Genomic DNA, 21,894 nt, shown 5'->3' on the forward strand with positions numbered 1-21,894 from the left:
GAGTCCCTTGCTCACTTTGCCACCGGATTCAAGCAAGCCTGGCTGAAGACGGCTGAAATGCCAGAAACCGGTCCTAGGAAGCTTGTTTCCGGTCCAGGGAAGGCATGGCTTGGCAGTTCGGGCTGGACTGTTCCCATGAGGCACAGGGTCAGACTGATTTGCATATGGCCATGTCTGAACTGGGGTGGCAGAGTTGGCTAAAGAACGGTGATGGATTAAACCCAGATCTGTTGACTGGGTGTGAGTGTTTGATTGGTTCAGATGCTCCTTTCATCACCACCCCCTTTTGCACTCCCTTCTGTACAGGGCGGACAAACTCAGCCGTCGGTGCATGTTGGATCACAAATGGCGTCTGAACTCGGACTTGGCGCAAGGTCTCTTTCAGCAGTGGGGAGAGCCTTGATTAGATCTGTTCACCACCAAAGAGAAAGTGCAATGTCATCAGTTCTGCGCGTTGGAATTTCCAAGGCGGCACTCACTCGGTGACGCTTTTCGGAGCGAGTGGAGTTGCGATCTGTTGTACGCCTTTCCGCCTATACCTCTTCTGCCCAGAGTGCTGAAGAAGATCAGGCGCGACCGGGCCCAAGTCATCCTTCTGGCTCCGGACTTGGCTCGAAGAGTACGGCATCCCGAGCTACTCAGTATGAGCATTGAGCCCCTGATCCGTCTGCCTCTTCGGGAGGGTCTTCGGTCGCAGCAGCAGGGGACGGTCCTCCACCCGAACCTGTCCAGTTGCCACCTCCTTGCGTGGATATTGAGCGGCGGCAGTTGATGTCTTTCGACCTGCCTCCCGAAGTCTGTAATGTTATTGTGGCAGCCAGGCGTCCCTCCACAAAAACGGTATACGCCTGTAGGTGGAATAAGTTTATGGCATGGTGCACAGCAAAGGCTGTGGATCCCCTTTCTATCCCTCTTTCAGAGGTCCCGGTTTTTCTTCTTTCTTTGGCCCAGCAGGGCTCTGCTCTGGGCACTATCAAGGGCTATCTCTCGGCCATTTCCGCCTTTCTAAGGCTTCCAGATCAGCCTTCCCTTTTCAAGTCCCCTGTTGTAAATAGATTCTTGAAAGGCATCACACACATGTTTCCTCCTGTTCCTTTCGTGATGCCTCAGTGGGACTTGAATCTAGTTCTTACCTTTCTGATGTGCGCTCCCTTTGATCCACTTCATAATTGCCCTCTTCGTCTTCTGACTCTAAAGACTGCTTTCCTGGTTGCCATCACCTCTGCATGAAGAGTGAGTGAGCTCCAGGCTCTCTCTTCTAACCCTCCTTTTCTCTCTGTCCATCTGGACAAAGTTGTTCTGAGGACTCATCCTTTTTTTCTGCCAAAAGTTATCATTGCCTTTCACATCGGGCAGACCATCACTTTTCCCACCTTCTTTCCGCCTCCGCATCCCTCTAAAGAGGAAGAGAGGCTCCACCGTCTGGACCCAAAACGTGCGCTCTCCTTCTATCTGAGTCGCACACAACAGTTCCGGGTGGATGACCAGCTCTTTGTTGGCTACGTGGGTGCCAAGAAGGGTCGGGCTTTGCACAAACGGACCATCTCTCAGTGGGTCGTTCTGTGCATAAAGGTTTGCTACTCCTTGGCTAAAAAGGAGCCTCCGGTGGGGTTGCGCGCCCATTCTACCATGGCAACGGCGGCCACTACTGCTCTGGGACACGGTGTTCCCTTGCAGGACATTTGTCAGGCAGCTACGTGGGCCTCGCTGCACACGCTTACCAAGCACTACTGCCTGGACAACCAGGTCCGGAGAGATGGCTTCTTTGGCCGTTCTGTTCTCCAGGATTTTCTGGTGTGACCTTGGTTCGCAGACCCACCACCGGGTTTGGTATTGCTGGGGTATCTATTCTAAGGTTAGGAATCTATCACTATGTGTTTCTTTCGGATGCACAAGTTACTTACCTCAGGTAATGACATATCTGTAAGAAACATTAGTAGTGATAGATTCCTTACCGTCCCACCCATCCTCCCTGTTCTGCGAACTGATTTCTAGGGTTAAGGTCATCCCTTTCAGGGCCCTAGTATCATGGCACCAATGGACAGTATCTTGCATGGCTCTGCGTTGCTGGCGCGAAACGTCGTGTACAGAACTGACGTCAGCGTGCGTGGGCGCGTCTAAGTAGCTCCAACGAAGTCATCACGGCGCTAATGATGCACGTGGAGCCGCGCGAAGACGCCTACCGAGGCACAGGGGTACTGCTGACGAAAAACTTTCCGGATCCAGTCTGATGCCTAGGGGTAATTCTAAGGTAAGGAATCTATCACTACTAATGTTTCTTACAGATATATTGTTACCGAAGTAACTTGTGCTTTATGCAGGAATTCATCAAAGGTGGTTTGTGTACCCTGCCAAATGCAAAGAATATCGTCAATGTAACGTCCCCAGTACAATATATGGGAGTGTAGGTGGAGAAGGTGTCATCCCAAAACTAATACTTTTCAACTGGCCTCATAAAGATACAAGCATACGGTGGAGCAAATTTAGCTCTCATGGCGCTTCCCTGTAGCTGCAAATAGTATTTGGAATTGAGGGAGAAAACGTTGTTAATTAGGCTGAAATACAGCATCTCCAAGATCATCTGGTTTGATTCCATGTAGTGGACAGATTTGGTGGCTAGTGCTTTGCAAACTGCTTTCATACCATCCTCATGGTGAATTGAGGTATAAAGACTGACTACATCTATATTTGTCAGAATACAATCTTTATCCCATGGAATGTTATTAAGTTTGAGTAGGATGTCCTTAGTGTCTTGTATGTACGAGGGGAGATCCTTCATGAGTGGCTGTAGTTGTTGGTTAATATATTCTCCTATCTTGGAGCAGATGGAATTCACCCCTGCAATGATTGGCCTCCCTGGTGGTTTCATATCACTCTTGTGTATTTTTGGGAGTAGATAGAGGGTTGCCATGGTAGGGTGTTATATAAACAGATTATTCCGTTCCTCCAAGGTAAGTAGATTCTTGGCGTACCATCCCTCAAGTTTTATTCTTAGATCTTGAAGAATTCTTTTGGTTGGATTGTTAGGAAGTTCCTTGTAACACAATGTGTCATTCAGTTGTCTTTGAGCCTCTCTGATGTAGTCATCAGCATGTAGAAGCAAAACGTTGCCCCCCTTGTCCGCTTCTTTAACCCCTTCCATGCTGATGACGGCCCCCGACCGTCATGCATCACGGTGGGCGTGTGCTGATGACGACTGGGGGCCGTCATGATCCGGCCCACTCTTCAAAACGACCGCACAGGCGCAGAATCGTGGCCGCGCCCAAGGGGTTAATGACTAGGTCGGGTTGTTTTTCAACTCCCTTAAGATGTTCATTTCTTGGTTTCTTAGGTTTGTGGGTAGATAGTGTTTCTTTTTTGATATTTTTGATGTTCTCTAGCTAGGTCCCTTGAGACTGCCGTAAAGAATAAATCAATGGTATTGCCACTGGGTAACTGAGGACAAAAGGTTGATTTGGAGCATACTGTGTTATATGCAGAATAAGTGGTGTCAATGTCCAACTCACATGCCAAGGCGAGTGGGGATGATGATTGCTACTCTGGATCATCAGCAAATGTGGTTAACAAATGTATGTTCTCCAAATCCTGGACTGTCAATGAACTTGTGATCGTTGTTCTTAATTTTCTGGGTGTGGGTGGTTTTTCGTAGAAAAAGGCAGTTAGTTTAAGTTTCTGCGTGAACGTGAAGAGTTCTATCATGGTTTTGGTAAGGTCCCAGAAGGCTGTGGGACAAAAAGAGAGTCTCTTGTTCAAAACCTCTTGCTGTAAATCAGTGTTGGGTTGGCCTGAGATATTAACCATTAACTTGTTGGATTCTTGTGTTTGGTCTTGTGTCTTCTCCGTGCTCTGGTTATTACTCCCCCTGCTGGTTTTGTTGTTGATGTACTTGGGGCGTTTTCCAATGTAGTTCTGGTGTCTGGGGTAGATGGGTTCCGAAAACCTAGCTGATGTCTTAAAATCTCCAATAAAAAATTCATACCCACTATGGTGATTGTTGCTACAATTTCTGCTCCAGGAGATTCGGCCTCTGAGCTGGTGACTGTATCTTGTGTTTGTCGCTGTTAGGAAGTGGTTGTTCCTTTGGGGATGTTATCGTAACGCTTAGCGAAGGTGTAGACCCTTCCCAGTTGATAGTGTATTTGGTCTCGCCGCAATTTTCTATTTTTTCTCTGTATTAGGGCTTCCTCGTATTCATCTACAACTCTGTTACGTATATCTTAGTCTTTGTTGGTGATGTACCCCCAATTAGAGTCTTCTATTTTCTTTGTGAGGTCATCCACTTCTGTTTTGTTTGTATTGTGCTCTTCTTCCACAATATCAATTGACTGACAGATCATAATATTTGAAGCTTCCCTCAAGTTTTCTTTCCATCTCGTGATTTGGTCTGGTCTGGTTGTCTCAACTGGTGGAAATATAAGATCCGAAGGCCTCTCGGAATTCTGTCTGCTTCTAAGTACTTCTTAAGACTTGCTGCTTCCCACAATTTCGTCGTTTCTTTTTTGAGTGCCCTTTCCAAGGCCTGAAAGATGGACTTTGCAGATTGGGGATTGAGTCTTTTGGGTTGAACAAGTGTTCCTGGTATTAAAACAACTTCTTGTATAAGACGGTTACGGTGCTCTCTCCGATCTCTGCAATTGGCCATAAGTCATGAGTTCAAAGCTTGTTCTGTGTATTCAAGATATTTCAGGGTTGACTTTGTGTGACAAGGAACCAGTTCACAGATAATGAAGGGTAGGAAGAGTGAATGAAACTGGGATACACGCTACCGTTGTAGTAACCCAATAGGATGATGGTGTGCGCCTAACAAATGGCTACACCCAAAAGCCATTAAAAGGGAGATAATGCGAGTGGTTGGTGGAGGTTTGTACCCCTTAAATTTGAAAAAATGACCAAAATAATATCCAAAGGTTTTGTTTCATCAAACTGTGCTTGCTACTAGTTTATTTGTATTGGTTAGACATAGTATTGCTGCAAACGACAGAACAGCCGACACATGTTTCGCCCATTGGCCAGTTGGCTGAGGGCTTTTTCAAGGCTGAAACGTGAGAATATCACCATGCATATGTGGTACATATAAGTGCATAATATACACTTGGAGTGAAACCAGACAAAAGAATGTGCAGGAATTGAAGGTGAATGCGAATAAAACCCTGAGGGCAAGAACATTTAAGGGTAGGGGAATGGAGACGTCGTGAACAGAGGAGCACAAGAGTGAGCAGGAAGAGAAAGAAAATGGGGATAAAGGTAAAAGAACAAAAGTAAAGTTGTAGATGAAAATACAAATTCGAATTACATCATAAACAATGGTCTTACGACTTGCAATGGTGCATCATTACAACATGAAATCATTATAACTAGACTTTCAAGGAGAGAGACACATGGCTACATTAATAATAACATCATATTTGCATAGATCAACATTCTCAAAATAATAGTAAGTACTTGTATGTGTGGCAGGTGTTTACACATTTGCTACCTTACAAATTCAGAAAGTCCCTTAGCATATATATATAACAATAGAATGTAAAAAGAAAAATCAGTTGCTTACCAAAATAAAATCAAGATACGTTCCCTACAAACTGAAATGTAAGAAACTGCGTCTTAGAATACAGGAATAAAACCCAAGAGAAAAGGAGAGGCAAAACGCAAATCAGTAAAGTCCCAAAGAAGGGTGCGCTTATAAAGCAGAAGATCCAATTGCCATGTTGACTTGGTAAGTTCCACAAACTGAGGCTAATAGGGCACATGCTGTACAACAAAACTTGAATCACGGGTGGGCTAGATTATGAAGTGTTCAGCCATGTGAAACATAATGAAAAGCAACCTGGACTGCATGCACACTAACTGATGAGGCTGGAAAGGCTAATGCATTTGCATTGTAAATAGTTGGAAACATGCACAGGATAAAGGAAGCAGACAGGGTGGTTACATACTGCAATGTAAATAAGGCCCAAAATAGATCACGAAAGAGAACCAAGCTCAGGTCAAAGGACGCGCATGAAAAGAGAGAAAATCGAAGACAACATATATCATAAACAAAACGGCAAAAGTGCAAGACACGACGCTTGAAAATTAAACTAAGGAAAAACTCGGGTCCAGGGACACACATTAATTGAAAGGCGAGGTCCATTAACTTACTAGATAGTGCGATGCAAAGGGCATGGTCTCTGTGGTCCAGAGAAGAGGAGTGAAGTTCAAGGCTGAGTCACGCTGGGACTTATGACCTCTCACCCAAAATGCGACACGTGTAGTGTCAATCGACTGGGCACTCGAAGGGCTATGAAAGAGTTACTTTGAAAAGAGGGTGAAGAAAATAATGTTAAAACATGTACTAAACAAGAAAAAGAAAGCGAAGGGGAGAATATTATAACAGGCCCTAAGTAAAAAGGGGGAAAAAGATAAATGCCAGAAGGAAAAAATAAGACTCAACAAAGGCCAGATGGGCAATGGAAATGGAAGAGTTACTGGGGGTCATAGTGGCTGCCCGAGACATGGAAAAGAAACGGAGTAATAGGGGTGGGAACACTGTAAAATACAAGGTAACCATCAGCATTTTTTATCAAAACGTGTGGGGTAACTATACAAAAAGGGGCACTTTCCAACAATAATTTATTGCATCTGGGCAGTATTTACTATTGCAAATACATAATGATTCAGGGGAAACTCGAAAAGATCGGAATATTTAATAAGTATCTCTTCTGAATTGCTTTTTAAACCTATAGCTTGTTGTGTAGTTTATTTGAGAACTGTGTTGTTAAATGCACACATTGCTTTCTAGTTTAAAACTATATCTCAAATAGAGCCTTTTGGTGGTCCCTCCAACCCCCTTCTGGAGGGCGGGCATCACCCACTTAATACAATACAATCAGTTATTATTGCTCACCCCCCATTTTAAAATGTCTCCAGCCGCCACTGACAAAGAGGTTTGAGTTAATAGTTTTTTCCTACCTTGGGGGAAGATTTAGAGTTACCTGACATCTCTTCAAAGAGTTTCACTGATGAAACTATAGACATGGTGGGTTTCAGAGAATTGTTATTTAGATTTAAAAACATAAAGTGTATTTGTAAAGCACACGTTCACCTGTGGGCATCTTGGCGCTGAATAACAGATGCTTTTTATATGTATATTAAAAACAGGTAGGCAGCATGTACTTTGTATATTTCAGAAACAAGCCACTCAGTTCTAGTTTGAGAAGACCAGAGTGACCTGGGTAGGATTTTAAATCCCAGCCGCCCTGAATCTGTACTACCTATTCAGCCTTACGAAAAATATGTTTAAAAACTCATCCTAAAGTATTCTCTGGGAAAAGTGGGAGACTGGGTTCCAGCACAAAATTATTCAGAGGAAAGATAGGATTCCATGTGTACTCAAGGTCAGTAATATACCCATAACTATTAGAGATGATGTTTCAAAGGAGTTAGGCAAACTATAAGCTGCAGAGATTTTAGAATGGGTTGAGTCCTCGGACTGGGTTGCTCCTTTGGCAGTGGCACGAAGTGCCAATGGCAAATTCAGATTGTGCATTGGCTTAAGCGACCTTAATAGAAATTTCTCAAGGTACTAATTTCTTCTGACAGAAATCAACAAAATGCTGTCCTACCAAGGTCATCAAATGGTTTATCTCTACTGACCGTTCTGCAGCGTACCACAGTTTCAGCTGCACCTAGAGAGCGAGAATCTTACTGCATTAATTACACTGTTTGAATGATTCCGCTTACTAAGGGTACCATTTGGTCTCGCTTCTAAGGCGTCTATGGTTCAGAGACTTATGCATGAATTATTTAAAGGTATTGAAAAATGGATATTTTCCAAGATGACATTTTGGTGGTGGGAAAGACCAACTCAGAACATGACTCTAAACTTGCCAAAGTTTTGAGTATTTTTTAGAAGGAGGGCCTTACCGCAGACTACTGTCAATCCAAATTTGCCAGGAGAAGTTTTACTTATCTATGTCATGAGGTTAGTTGTGAGGCAATCAGTACTAAGAAGGAGTTAGTGCAGGAAATAAGGAACTGCCCTGCTCCCAAAAGAAAGGATGATGTGAGAGCATTTGTGGTTCATGCAGTGTTTTACCCACAATTTGTCAAACATTTCTCTTACAAGACATATCACATACATGTTTTAAGCCCAAAAATAAAATTGAGTGGTTTTCTGAATGTCCAACGGCCCCCCAAAATGTTAAAAGATCACATTTGAAAATGTCTTACCCTTACAAGGATTGGATTCAAAATGAAGGCATATGGTCACTACTGATGCAAGAGGTGAAAGTATTGGTGCAGTATTAACGCTGTTTGACAGTACTGGTAAGGAGAGTATTGTCACTTTTACTTCACATTCACTGACTCACACAGCAGAAAAATATTCTATTGACCAAGAAGCTATAGCATGCATTTGGGGTCTAAGGCATTATAGACCATATATTTGGAGCATGTGATCCTATGCGGTGACCACAAACCACTGACTAAAGTCTGTATGACAAAGGGGTTGTACAGTGCATATCCATGTATTGCTTGCATGTCTGTGAAATTGTTTGAAAATAATATCAAAGTGCAGTATATGCCAGGGGTAAAGAAAGAGTAGCATATTTCCTTAGTCGGGTAGCCTTCCCTCTGAAGAATACACCTGAAGATGATTTTGAGAAATGTTGTGTGTGCAGATGTGAATGACAGAGTCAGAATTGAGGGTATTTGTTGTGAAGAGTGGTGTGATGCTCAAGATAAGGATTTGGTACTAAAAGAAGTACATAAAATGGTTGTTGAGGGTTGGCCGGAGAAGTCATTACATAATGTACATGCCTACTGGGAATTGAAACATGAATTGGCGATTGACAAGAACAAAATCATGGGGAATGGGAATGTAACTCCATCTGAAAGTCTTAAGAATGAAGACATTGGATATGTATCATGAATGGCACTAAAGAACTAAGAAGTCTCAAAACTAAAAGTGGTTTGGATATGACAATTGAGAAGAAAGTAAGGGAGTGTATTGTTTGCGATAATTCTGACAAATCTCACACCAACTGAAGACCGCTATTATGCCTCATTAACAGTCACAGTATGCCATTGAAGAGAATCGGTATTGATATTACAGGAACAATTCTTGAAGGTGATGAACAGAAATATCTCATTGTCATAATGGACTATTTTTCAAAATGGCTGGAAATTGAGATTGCACATAAAGCTGAGTCTATTTCTATAGTGAAATTTCTTGAGAAAATACTTCTGAAGGCGGGGTTACCGAAAGTCTTTGTCAGTGATCCACAATTTCTGTCTAAAATCTTACATAGGTGCATAAAACTACTTCAATTTACCATCCTGCTGGGAATGGTGCAGTGAAACAGTTCAATAGAGTTACTAAGAGAATGATTCAGCTGGCCAAGAACATTAAGTTAGGGTGAAAAAAAGAGTTATTACACATGTTGTGGGCACATTGTGTTCCTTGTGTTTCTACTAGTTGTCGTCCTTTCGGCCTTATGAGCGGTAAAAGCCATTGTTGAAGGACAACCTGAGCTTCTGTTATGTAATGTGAATTTTACTTATACTGCTCTGTCTACTGGCACCACCGCTGTTACCTCTGGTGCTACTATTGCTAATGCTTCAATGTATAAATGCTACTGCTATTACCAATACCACTATTACTGCCATTGATACTACTATTGTAATAACGCAAATACTACAACTGTGGCTATTACTATCAGTTGTAGTATTATGGACAGTTTTATCAGTAATTTAACAACAGCACGTGCAGTATTAGTAGTAATACAGCTACCAGTGACAGAACCACTCATGGTATTAGTAATGCTTGTAGTTGTCACAATGCTTGTAGCAGTACTAATAGAGGTAAATGTAGTAGTAGGGGGGTTAAGTTTAAGTGGGACCAGTAAGTAGTAACAAAATAGGTAGAACTGGTAGTCGTCCCTGTAGTGATATTTGTAGTCGTACAGCTAGTATTAATAGTGAGACCATTATTTGTAGTGTCATGCCATATTTTAAGTATAATCAATACTAATAGTAACAATCAGTAATATATAAGCAACAATAGTAGGGATGGTGTTTGAAGCACATGTCTGCCAGATGAATGTCGTTTGGGTATAGGTAGGATTGGCAAGTACATATCGATGGGGATCACAGGTACAGAGTCTATTACAGCTAGGGACAGGAAAACCATGTATGTGAGTTTACTCGTGAAAAGTAAAAAAAAAAAAAGGCAATGTGTTACTTTTACCCCTATGTCGCTGTAATGTATTTGCAAAGTTTACTTCGTCTCTTCTTTTGATGTGACACCCTGTTTCAGGGTTTGAGGAAAATTTACAAAATGGGGGACACCATAAAGATCAAAAATGCTTGTTAAAAGTAAAACATAAGTAGAATGGAAAGTTTATGATTGTGAAATCCAGTAGAAGTTACATATTATTATTATTAAGGCATTGGATTTTAGTTTGTAAAATGCAGTATTTTTAAATCTGGAGGCCATGTATCCAGATTCTAGCACGTAAAGTAGTTAAAGGTTTTATCAAGGCCTTTATTAAGCCATCACTTGTCTAACAAAGCACTAAACAAACTTGCTTGTAATGTTGTTTTCGGTTCCAACTATATCTTATGTTTGTTTCTTTTACCTAGCCACGGATCTATAGCTCAATAAATATCTCAGACTTGCAAAATATTTCTCAGCCACAAGTTCCTGAAGCAGTACTGGAAACACAGATGCTTCAAACTCAAGTCGATAACCAGAAAAAAATCCTAATGCCAGGCAAGAAGTCACTTTCTGACATTTTTGGGCATCCTGTTAAGAATGCGTGGAAAGCAAGTCAGACGTCCTCTTCCTGCAGCTCCCCTGCACCTGCCTCCCTATGAAGAAGTGAAGCTTGTTCAATGAACTACATCTTAGGCAAAAGTAATGCAACTGTATAATATGGTAAAAATAAGTCAGAGGACAGCACAGTATATGAGCTTTAAGTAATTCTGTGTTTTTTCAACCAGTACAAAATGATTTTACAAGTGTGGCTGTTGAATAGAATATACCGTAACAAGTCTCCGTAAAATGTACTTTTTTACTCTCAAAAACATAAGGCATGAGGCATTTGATCATAGTAATGCATCCTGAGAGAATGATAGTGTCCTGAAAACATTGTTTTTGAAAGTGATACGTTTTATTTGATGTTAAAAGTTCTTATATCCTTTGTTTTGTTCTATTTAATTAAATGTTTGCATATTATTACACCACAGTGCTATAATTAATTGCTTTGAATGATGAGAACAACAGCACTATTGAACCTCTCCAGAGTTGAGATTCAGTTGAAGTGGGTACACACTTTCACACAAAAACACAAAGATACATGGCTAGAAACAGACATGAACAACAGTCAATTACGAGAAACGAACTGGTAAATCCAAAGAATCACCCATTGAATTTCCTCCAACACTGGGATACTATGTGGAAGTTCTTCCCGCCAGTGTGTTCTCTTCTAAATCTTGCACTTCCTCCAGATATTGGAGGGTCTTCCATACCCACTAAGCTCTAAATGAAGAATAACACCATTAAGTAGAGGTAGGTGGTAACAGGGTGTTTTCCAAAAATCTGCAGATGCAATGTGTGCCAACCTCTCAGTTATCTATCTCATTCAGAGGTGGTGGAACTGCTTTATTTTTTGTTGAGGTCGCAGTTTCTGCTGCTTCACAAAAAGCCCGCTGGCTAAATGGCATCAGAATGCTAACACTGTTTAGGTCGTTTTTGCCAGTGGTGTTTTTCGCTGCCCTGCACTATCATGCAAGACGTTACAGTCCATGGGATGTAAATGACAACAATGCCCTGCATGGACTAGGAGAAATGTCTCAACCCTGAAAAGTCATTGCTTTTTTGTTTTTCAAGAATAAATCCTTGCTTTTTGAATTAAAATACATCTGATTTGGCATTAACAGTTTCACAGAACGTGGCTCTCGCAGAATTGTAAGAAGCATTTTAATTAAAAAACATCTGACTTTGCATTAACAGTTTCACAGAACTTGGCTCTCACAGTATTGTAAGAAGCATTTTCACGTAAAATCTCAGCTAGGACCATAAAGAAGTTTTGATATGGCAGATTGCGCTCAGGTCAGCAAAGAATTTTACGCTCAGCGTCTTGGTTGCTCATTCACTCATATCAAAATGACTCCCTAAGTAGGATGTATGACGGTACGACGCGGGCTATTACCACGCGTACCGTTACAACGCGTGTTTTACAACGCAAGTCGTTATCACGACTTGCGCTGTAGGGTGCGGACTTAGGAATTTTTTAATTTACTATTCCAACACCAGTCCCCGTGGATAGTAGGGAAGGTGTTGGAATAGTAAATTAACTATTCCTTGTCCTTGAGTGCCCTCCAGCGCAAGTCGTGGTTACGACTTGCGTTGTAAGAGACGCGTCGTAATGGTAGCGCGGGGTAACATCCGCATCGTAAAGGATGTTCCCCCCCTAAGTATTTTAAGAGTTCTGGAGAGCAGGTGTTTAGCAGATGCTCAAAAGACTACCCACCGGAGTGGCTTTACAGCCCAGTACCGGTATGTTTTATGTAAGATGTGTTTTCACTAACGTGTTAAGTAGTGTGATTAGATTATTAACTGCGTTAGAATGATAGGTGATTCATAAAGTATTCTCCCAAAACAATCAGAGAGCATCCTCCCCATCGCCTGCAGCATCCTCCGTCCCTGAGAGTTAGCCTAATACTTTGGTAGCTATCCAAACATTGGAGACCTGGAATGCCTGTCAATGTTTTAAAAGCAGAGTGTGCTCTAAGAATATTTTTAGGGCATGTGCTGACAGAATCTTTCGGTATGAAAAGCATCCAATGATCCATAGTCTAGTTAGATTAGGACTTAGTATTTTGAAACAAAACCGAACCCTTATGGGTTTTGAACCTAATTGATAAAAAACGCCTTTATTTCTGTTCTTTATATTATTTTTTCTGATTTTTGCTACTGTTTTACAATGTTTCTTGTCATTTGTCTTAATCAAAAGATATCACAAATAGTGCCTGAATTCTAATGCAGCTTTATTAGGAAGCATTTATTACACTATATACTGGTGTATGCACCGGATTTCAGAGTCACCGAGTCTGAGATGCCACGCATAATCAGTGACGGTTCCTCCGCTAAGGCGGAGAAGCGTCGCTCCACTGCTTTGAAGCAGTGCTAGAAAGGAAAAAGAAAATGATAATAACAATGTTATTTTCATTTTATTTTGTCCCTCTGTGGCAGTTTTGAGTGACAGGGCGGGGTGCTCTGCTCGTAGGGCAGGGGAGAAGTGGTAGCCCTCTCCTAAGTGTGCAATGACTGGCTGGCCCTCTCGAGACGACCAGTCATTGCGCACTTCACATGTTGTCCCTGCAGGCTGCGTTACAGCCTGCAGGCAGAACATGCCTAGGCCCCCACTCTGGGCTGAGCGCCGAACCACGACGGTCAGACCAATCACAATGCTGCATTGAAGCGTTGTGATTGGTCAGGGGAGCCTAGCTGCCTGCTTCCTGTTCAGAGGAGAGAGGACGGAGAGACATAGTGGTATGGTAAGTTATGGAGAAAAAAATTATAATCCCCTTACCCCACACCACGCCCCACCATCCCGATCCATGCCGGCGAGTCTCTCGCCGGTCTAAAATGTCAAGATCAAATGCATATATGTCCATATAAGTAGAAAAATTCTGTCAGGTTTTCTTTTCTCATTGCTAAAATGTCATGTGTCCTTAGGTCTAACCAACATCCTTATGGTCTAAGGAATCTAGTCATGGTTACCTGTCCAAATACTAGGTCATTGGGTCAAAGATCATACGATTATTTGGCACTAGTGGCATTATTCCTGAGTAAATCGTAGGGATTTAAAGACATTAAGATGCTCTGGAAATTGCACACCCACATACTTAATGTGGAAATGTCCACAGGTAAGCTAGGTAATAACCTCCTCAGGGTAGCAAAAGAGTCCCATTAGACTACTTCAGATTTGTTAAGTTTAACTGACACAAAGGATTCATCAATAATCAACCTATGCTCACTGCTTTTCTGACAATAAAAGGTCCCTTTAACGGGAAGCAAGTGATGTTCACAATAGAAGCAGACCCAATTCATGCTGCTGAGGTATTTTACTCTTGAGATGAGATAAATGAAATTGCGACTGACACGCTGTACTTTACCAGGTATTGAGATAAATCCTACTATATTTACTGCATGTGATCAAGTTGAACGTCCAATCACATATGCTGAACATCAGGCAATTTTTAATGGTACTTGTGTATTCCTCAGCAGCAGCCCTAATGTAGTCATTATCTTTGAAGGGACAGACATGACCTGCTGTGGCTGTTGTGGGACAGCGTCAGGAGGAGAGAGGAACATTGAGATATGTGATCCGGAGTGGATTGACCTTTGAAGAATGTGCGACTACCAGTCCTCCCCACTCCACTCCTCCATGATATATTAGAATTCCATAGTTAGGGACCCTTTACTAAGAAGGAAAAGCTTCCAGACTGAAGTAACGTAACTAGAGATTAGTGCTCTGGTATTGTATGTGGTTGCAGAGAGTGCATGTATGATCATTTTCTATGAAGGGAAATACATAGGGGTTCACACAGTTTTGTGGTCCAGATTCCTTTGTGGGCCAAGTAAGGGCTGAAACATGTCGAACTGAGCAGTACATGAGTGGTATAATTAAGTCTCATATGTCCCATTATATATTTTAAACGTTCCTTCACTGCTGTTCAATAAAACTAGGGTGTCCTTTTGGTAGGTGAAAGGGATTTTTAAGTAGCTCCCTTTGACTCTACCTACACTTTCCCTCAGTCTGTTGACGAATGCCTGGCCGACCTTAGAGGATGCTTTGGGCACGGGATAGCTGATGATGAAGCATGACATCCCGTTCTTTTTAAACATATGACTGTGGGGTCCCATAAGAGGCACGCTGGGATATTTGGTCCACCTGTAATAGAAGAATTTTTCAAACGGCAGGGTGACCTAGCCCCAAATTAGGGCTGATCTGACGAGGGCACGTTAATTTGTTGGTGTTTGTCTGTTTCAAGGGAGAGCACAAACGCCTGCCCTAAAAATCTTTCACTTTCCCCTGGTCCGATTAAATTGAATGGGTACGCGTGTTATGGGCTACATATACGCCCATTCTCAGAGACATAGGCAGAGTATGGGAATTACTAGAGTTATGTTGGCTGAACTTATCAAGATACACATACAAGTAAGGCAGTATCATTTGCAGGTTAGAAGTACTGCAGTTTTGCCTGCTGTACATATGTGTAAAACCCCTTAACTATTAAAGACATTATAGGAATGTGCCTGACATCTCGGAAAGAAATTTCCTTTTCAGTAATGCAGAAAACACGTCAAATAGGTGCAATGAATCCCAATAAGACCCCTTTAGATAAATATATAATTATGACTAAGGGACTAATTTATGAGGAAGTCACGCGGTGGAGCACTGCTAGTCACCTTGCTGCGCTGAGCTGCGAGACAGAGAAAGGGCAGGACTGTGTCGTATTTAAGGCAATACAGCACATTCCTGTCCTTTCCCCTGTGCTGGCGCCCTTTTGGAAGCCTAGCGCTAACACAGGCATCCTTCATCATGGTGCAAGGGTGTCTGTGTTGCATGCAGGATTGTTTTTGTGCAGGAAGGGGCACGTTCCTGCACGAAACCAATCTTGGGAGGCCTACTCCTCTTACTATGTGTGCTATATAGATAAAGAGAGAAACAAGGAGAAATGGAGATATTTCTCCTCGTTACACTTCCCCTGGGAAAGTGTACGTTTTTACCGCATCCCCTGGTTTACAAGTTCTTGCAAATCTGGGGATGCAACAAAATCCATGGGAGTTGCTTGGGAACGCCCGCGCAGTGTACATGGAACGCCTACCCAGGGCAGAGTAATGCAAAGCTGCGATTTGCGCTGCATTGGGTTACACCAGATTTTGTAAGCTACTCAGAGCCAAGTGAAGTGGCTTGGCGTGGCTATAAAAATCTGACTAAGAGGTTTGCGTCACACATGTAACAAATGGTTCAAACGTGACACAAGTATCTCATAAATGAGGCCCTACGTGTTTACCTCTAGGTATGGCACCAGTGGTATAACAGCGCAGAGCATGAGAAATGGCCTTTGCTAAGGTATACAGTGAAACACATGGTAACTCCATCCTTTGTAGCAATTACTGATGTTTTAAGAAAAATACAGGAAGAACTGTGAGCCATTTGTACGAAGCATTTTTGCGATCGCTAACTGCCTGTTTCACAGAATCAGGCTGTTTGGAATCGCAAAAATGCCTTTTCATATGCACAAACCGAAAATTGCGATTTAGTAATAAGTTACTGAATCACAAATTGGGTTTATTGCGAAACAATACTGATTCAATATTTGGAAGGTGCATGTTTAGGGCATCCCTTCCAAATATCGAATCGGATTGGTATGTATTAATGTTCTGCAAACAGGTTCCGGTCACATAAGATTCATCTTTTACCACCTCCTCAAAAGAGATGCTAAGCCATTTGCAAACGAAATGAGGTCTCCAAGGGAGCCCTTGTCTGTTGTGAATGTGGTCAAAAACATGTTTTAGTAGTAGGCAGTGGTTGGACCACCCGCTACTCTTCAAAAAATTAAACTTAAACTTTTCATTTTTTTTTTCATGCATACAATTTTCCTTTAAGGTAAACGGGTTGCATATAAAAAAAGTATTTTATTTAGGAGCAGTTAGACATGGTGGTTTGTTGATCTCAGCAGGCAACCCTCCCTGTGGTGGCTGTGCTTCATAGTGTGTCGCAATCCATGTGTGCAGCAGAATGCAGCGCACATAGAAAGAGGAAGTAACCAGAAGAAATACAGACAAGTTGAAGCGTGAAGATGGCAGCCGTACTCCAAGAGTGCTCCGGACCCCTCCATCATCCACTTCACATTTGCCACCATCGGCTGCCATCCATTCCCCTAATTCAGCATCAAAGCTTTGCCATAATCCATACAGCACACCGGCGGCGAGAAACATTGCACCATCGGGTGACATTCCCGCCCTGCGCCCGGATCCCCGAGGCACACAGATCACAAGATGGCGGCGTCCGCCGGCTGCGCCTCGGGGTTGTAGCCTGTACCGGGCGCTTTGGAGCCCGTGGCTGAGACACCGTTGCTGAGGATTGGGGCCCCCTGTTTGCAGCGGTTCCCTGCCCGGGTGCCAGGCAACCCACCTGGAAGAGGAGAAAGGCTGAGAGACGAGGTCCTGAGATGACCATACTTCTGAGCAGCCCGGAGAGAGACATCCTGCCATGAGGCCTTCCGGGGCTGCGGCCGGGGCCTGCACTGTGGGTACACCATCTGGCTGACAGGTGGTATAAGGACTGGAGGATCGGCCTGGGCAGGGTGCTCCTTTCTGTGACTGCCTGTGGCCCAATGAGGGTGCCCCTGTGGACCGCCGATGCGCAGTGTCGCAGCTGTTTGTGGGGGGGAGGTGCCGAGGCCTCCCCTGGATATCCTTCCCGGCTTGGTGTGGCTTCGGCTGAGTTTCAAGGGTCCGCTTTGCGCGAGGTGGGTGGCTGGGTGAATCGGCTGCTGGGGTCGCACAGCTGGGGCCTCAGGAGAGGGTCCCTTCCTCCCCTTCATCTTTCAGCCACCATTTGCCTTCATGCCCGGACTCCAGGGACTCAGTCAAATCATGGCCTTTGGCCCAGACCCCTGAGGCACTGGACTGGGCTATGCTTGGGAAACTTCCTCACACTTTTTGTATGCAGACTGGACCCTGGGCCCCGAACCCCACCCTGAAGTGATTCGCTGATCGGACCCCCAGGGTGAACTGTAACGCATGTGGGGGAAATTGCGAGAGCCAGAGTCAACTGCGGGACCCCCGTTGCCTGGCTGGGCTCTGCATGTGCAAGTTACCCTTAGACCCCCTTGCACGCGGCGCAGGGGGAGCGCGCTGAGCCCTCCGGGAACTTCCAAGACTGGACCTCCTGCTGTACCGATTGAGGTGCAGACGTGCTGTGTGGGGGGCCGACTGGGCTGGAGTGGCTTTGTTCGGCTGCCGCCGAGACCTGCGGGTGGGGTGACGCCTGGAGCTTCCTGGGTGGAGGGCTCGGCTGCGAGGTCGTGCAGCGGTGGCCTTTCTGGGGCCTCTCTGCTCCGCCTGGCTAGGTCCAGTGCCTCTGCGTTCCGAAGCACCCCCATCTGAGCGGACGTAGCCCCCTCTCAGCACCTACGATGGGGAGAGACCGTGGCCCTAAGTTATCCGAAGGCCAAACTCAAACTAAAATGGAACAATATACTACAAGTGATAGGGGTCCGGCGGAAGGGGCACTTGGGGATTTATCCTCGCCGTGGACCGGTCTAGCGACAATCCTGCTGGCCATTGGCACCTCTCAGGCCTCGGTGGATGGCAAGATCGGTGAGGTCCGGTTGGAAATGGCCCTCATTCGCCAGGACCTGCACAACCCTGCATCTCCACAGTTGAGGATGAACTCAGTCACATAAAGGAACAGGTATTCCACTACAAACACATACTAAAAAGCTGCACCGAAGGGCTGAAGATGCCAAAAACAGGACGCGCTGTAATAACCTCCGCCTAGTGGGGTTTCCGGAGGGGGCCGAGCAAGGCCAGACAGCATCCTTTGTGGAAACCTGGCTGAGCTCTTGGATGCCTAAAGAAGCACTATTGACATGGTTTGCCATTGAACGTGCCCACCGCTCTCTTGCCCCTAAACCGGCACCCGCACCGTTCTATCATCGCCAGGATCTTAAACTTCAAGGACAGAGATGCCATCCTGAATGCAGCCCGGGCCCACAGCACCTTGAAGTTTCAGAACCACACCGTAATGCTTTTTCCAGACTATACTAGGGAGGTTCAGACCCAACGACACTCATATACAGTGGCTCTTTTTCGAGTCCCAACAATCCGCATGGACCTGGCTGACTGAAGAGCGGCCCCTCCGAATCCACTCTGCATCCATGACCGGGACGTCCAGATCACAGAGGACTGGCCCACTCTCTCCTAAGCAGCAAAAGAGGTGCATGCAGGGGCCAAGGGTCGCGTAGAGGGGCATCTGAGTCACCAGGCTTGGTTGCCCATGGATCCAAAACCATGGCAGGCCCTCTCACCTCACAGGATCGAGGTCGGGAGAGCTATGCGGACGAACTGCATCTCGGCCCCGGAGGCTACAGACTCCGATCTTTCCAGAAGCCGTACACTTTAGGGAATCAGCCGGAGGCACAGAAGCACAGATCTAGGAGGTCCCGTTTGGATAAGAGTGGGAGATATCTCCCGCGGAAACACAGAACTCAGAGGCATGCTAAGGACACTACCATATCCGATATTGTGGAAGGGTCCACCACGAAGTTCCCAGCTAGCCGTTTCAGTTTAGCTTGTTGTTGTTGTGATTTTCTGTCTTTTTTTCAGGGCTACAGACGCTTCAGTTCCCAAGTATAAGGTGAGGGTGGTAGGGCGGGGACCGTTGTCCTCCATGTAGTTTTAGGTCTGAATTTGCCATGGTTTTCTTTCTTTATTGTTTACAGCACCTTGACATTTGGTTACCGAGCCAACACCGCAATAACGCACACCACTAGGCACGAACTGCGATCGCGCAATTGCACTGAAGTGCACCAGCTCCTCTGGAATCCAGCGCCCTTTGACCCAATTGCTCCGCATACCAGTCACGACACAGACGACCGCCACAGGTAAGTCCCTCCATGTTCTATCCTAGAATGTGAACGGACTACTAGATCGCATCAAGTGAGCGGCGGCCCTAAAATACCCCCAGCGCCACACACCTGATATACTCTTGCTCCAGGAGACCTATCTCTTGGAGACCCAGTGCCCCTTTCTCGTACGATACGGGTTTGACAGGGTGTGGCACTGATTTCGAACGAGGCTTGCGGGGATTTCAATCCTGTTACTCCCAGCCACATCACGTCGGCCCTCCAAGGCCGGTTTGTGACTGTGTCCGGGAAGCTAGAAGGGAACACCTTCAACTTGGCATCCATATAGGTCCCGCCCACTATGCTTACCTCCTCCCTGCGGCACTTCACTGATATAATCTCCTCCCTACCCCAGGGGCAGACTGTAATAGGGGGCAACTTCAATGCAGTTATGCAACTGTCGCTTGACGCAACTGGCATACCCTCCCCAACGAGATTAGCCCATGCAAAGAAATTAGCTGAATGGGCAGCTGCCCTCGGTCTGTGTGAAGTCTGGAGGGTCTGGAATCCCAGAGGCTCCCAGTTCACCCACACCTCAGCAGCCCACCGCACGCACTCCAGCATCGACCTGATCCTCCAGCCTGTCCCCAACTGTCACAGAGTCTCAACCAGTGCCATCCTCCCCTGGGAAATCTAAGACCACTAAACCCTATCGCTACACTTGGGTGGAACCTCTGCCATGTCCCGGATGGTGTGGTGAGTGAATGCATGGTTCCTACAGGACAAAGAGGTCAAGAAGGCGATAGGGAAGGAATTGCACCAATATTTCCTTACTAATCAGGGATCGGTCCCCTCCCCGAGCATCCTCTGGGAGGCAGTAAAACCACTATCCATGAAGTAGCCAGGGGACAGGTGCATGCGAAGAGGTTGACGCAAAACGGCCGCTTGACCCTTCTTGAGGCGCAACCCATACGGCTGGAAACAGCCCTAGCTGAGACTTTAGATGTTCACCAAGACAGACAGCTCGCGGCCATTTGCGAGGAGATCAGACAAATCTCCCTGGACTCGGCCAAGATAATGTGGCATTCCGCCATGGCCCGAGTATACAGATGGGGCGATAAGAATGGGAGGCTGCTGCCCAGTTTAGTCTCCTAGCCCACAGAATAATCACCGAAGTCCAAGACGCCTCAGGGAACAACCAGGGCACATCACCCGCAATCGTGCAGGTGTTTGCTGACAACTATACCCAGCTATACTCCGCTCGTGAGCCGAAAGCTACTTTTTTTCGTTACTCTTTACCTCTCTTTCTATCCTAATAAATAAAACGTTATACAATCTATGTTACCTTTAGACAGATCTCTCCTGCTTCCATTCCTCTTAAAGTCGCTCTGTAAATTAAAATAAATTATGTTTTATTGCTTTTGTCATATTCTTTCCTAAACATAAAAATGGGACTAAGTGACGCTGACCTCTTTCTCCGCATACCTTCAAACGTGCATCTTGATTGGTTGAAATCTTCAACTTCATGTCTGTATTTCCAAACTCAATGCCCTGCAAAAGCTACTCGCCCTATTTCGTGCGAGCTGGTTCCTTCTGATAAACTCGTCCTCCTTATAGCGAGATTTATTATTGCTACAAATCTTCAGCATCTTCATTGCTTTTTTTAAATACTCAAAGCCCTGCCAAGGAAGTCGTCCTCCATCGTTCAAACTGGTTCCAGTAAGGTGAGTCACACATTTTTTCCGTTACAGTGTGGGTCTTAGCCAAAATTTATATCTATTTCTGCCAAACCATTACAACAAATATTCGTTGTAATGGTATATTCGTTGTAATGGTTTGCGGGGTGAAAGTCTATGCGGGGTAAAACACTTCGTAATAATTAACACTGCGTTATAATGGGATGCGGGGTGAAAGTATTCGAAGTAAAGGATTCGTTGTAAAGGATATTTACCCTCCCGGATATGCTGAGCCAAGCGCAGATCCAACCCCCACCACCTCACCGAGGACGAGGCGGCAGACTTAGACATCCCCTTTACCCCAGAAGAGATACACGGGGTAATCTCCCTGCTGAAGGCCGGAAAAACGCCGGTGCCCGATGGCTTCCTACAAGAATATTATGCAGCCTACCGAGACTTACTGGTTCCCCACCTCATTGAACTCTACCAGCATGTTGCTGAGGTTGGTTCCTCCCCCCCAAGACTGACGGGGCGACTATTGTAGCAATTCCCAAGAACCAGCCACCCTCTCCCGCTTGCGCCGACTACTGTC

General features: G+C 44.9%; 1 protein-coding gene across 7 annotated transcripts in view; it reads left to right on the forward strand.

The window, feature by feature from the left end:
* Window positions 1-11,220, forward strand: part of EFCAB8 (EF-hand calcium binding domain 8) — a 1,715,964-nt gene extending 1,704,744 nt beyond the window's left edge. For all 7 annotated transcript variants that reach the window (XM_078651814.1, XM_078651813.1, XM_078651812.1 and 4 more), the window contains one exon: window positions 10,621-11,220. In XM_078651814.1, coding sequence (XP_078507940.1) covers window positions 10,621-10,854 — 234 coding nt within the window. In that variant the 3' untranslated portion in view covers window positions 10,855-11,220. The remainder of the gene's footprint in view (window positions 1-10,620) is intronic.
* Window positions 11,221-21,894: the final 10,674 nt, after the last annotated feature.

The sequence above is a fragment of the Lissotriton helveticus genome, chromosome 7, assembly GCF_964261635.1.
Source record: "Lissotriton helveticus chromosome 7, aLisHel1.1, whole genome shotgun sequence".
NCBI lineage: Eukaryota > Metazoa > Chordata > Amphibia > Caudata > Salamandridae > Lissotriton > Lissotriton helveticus.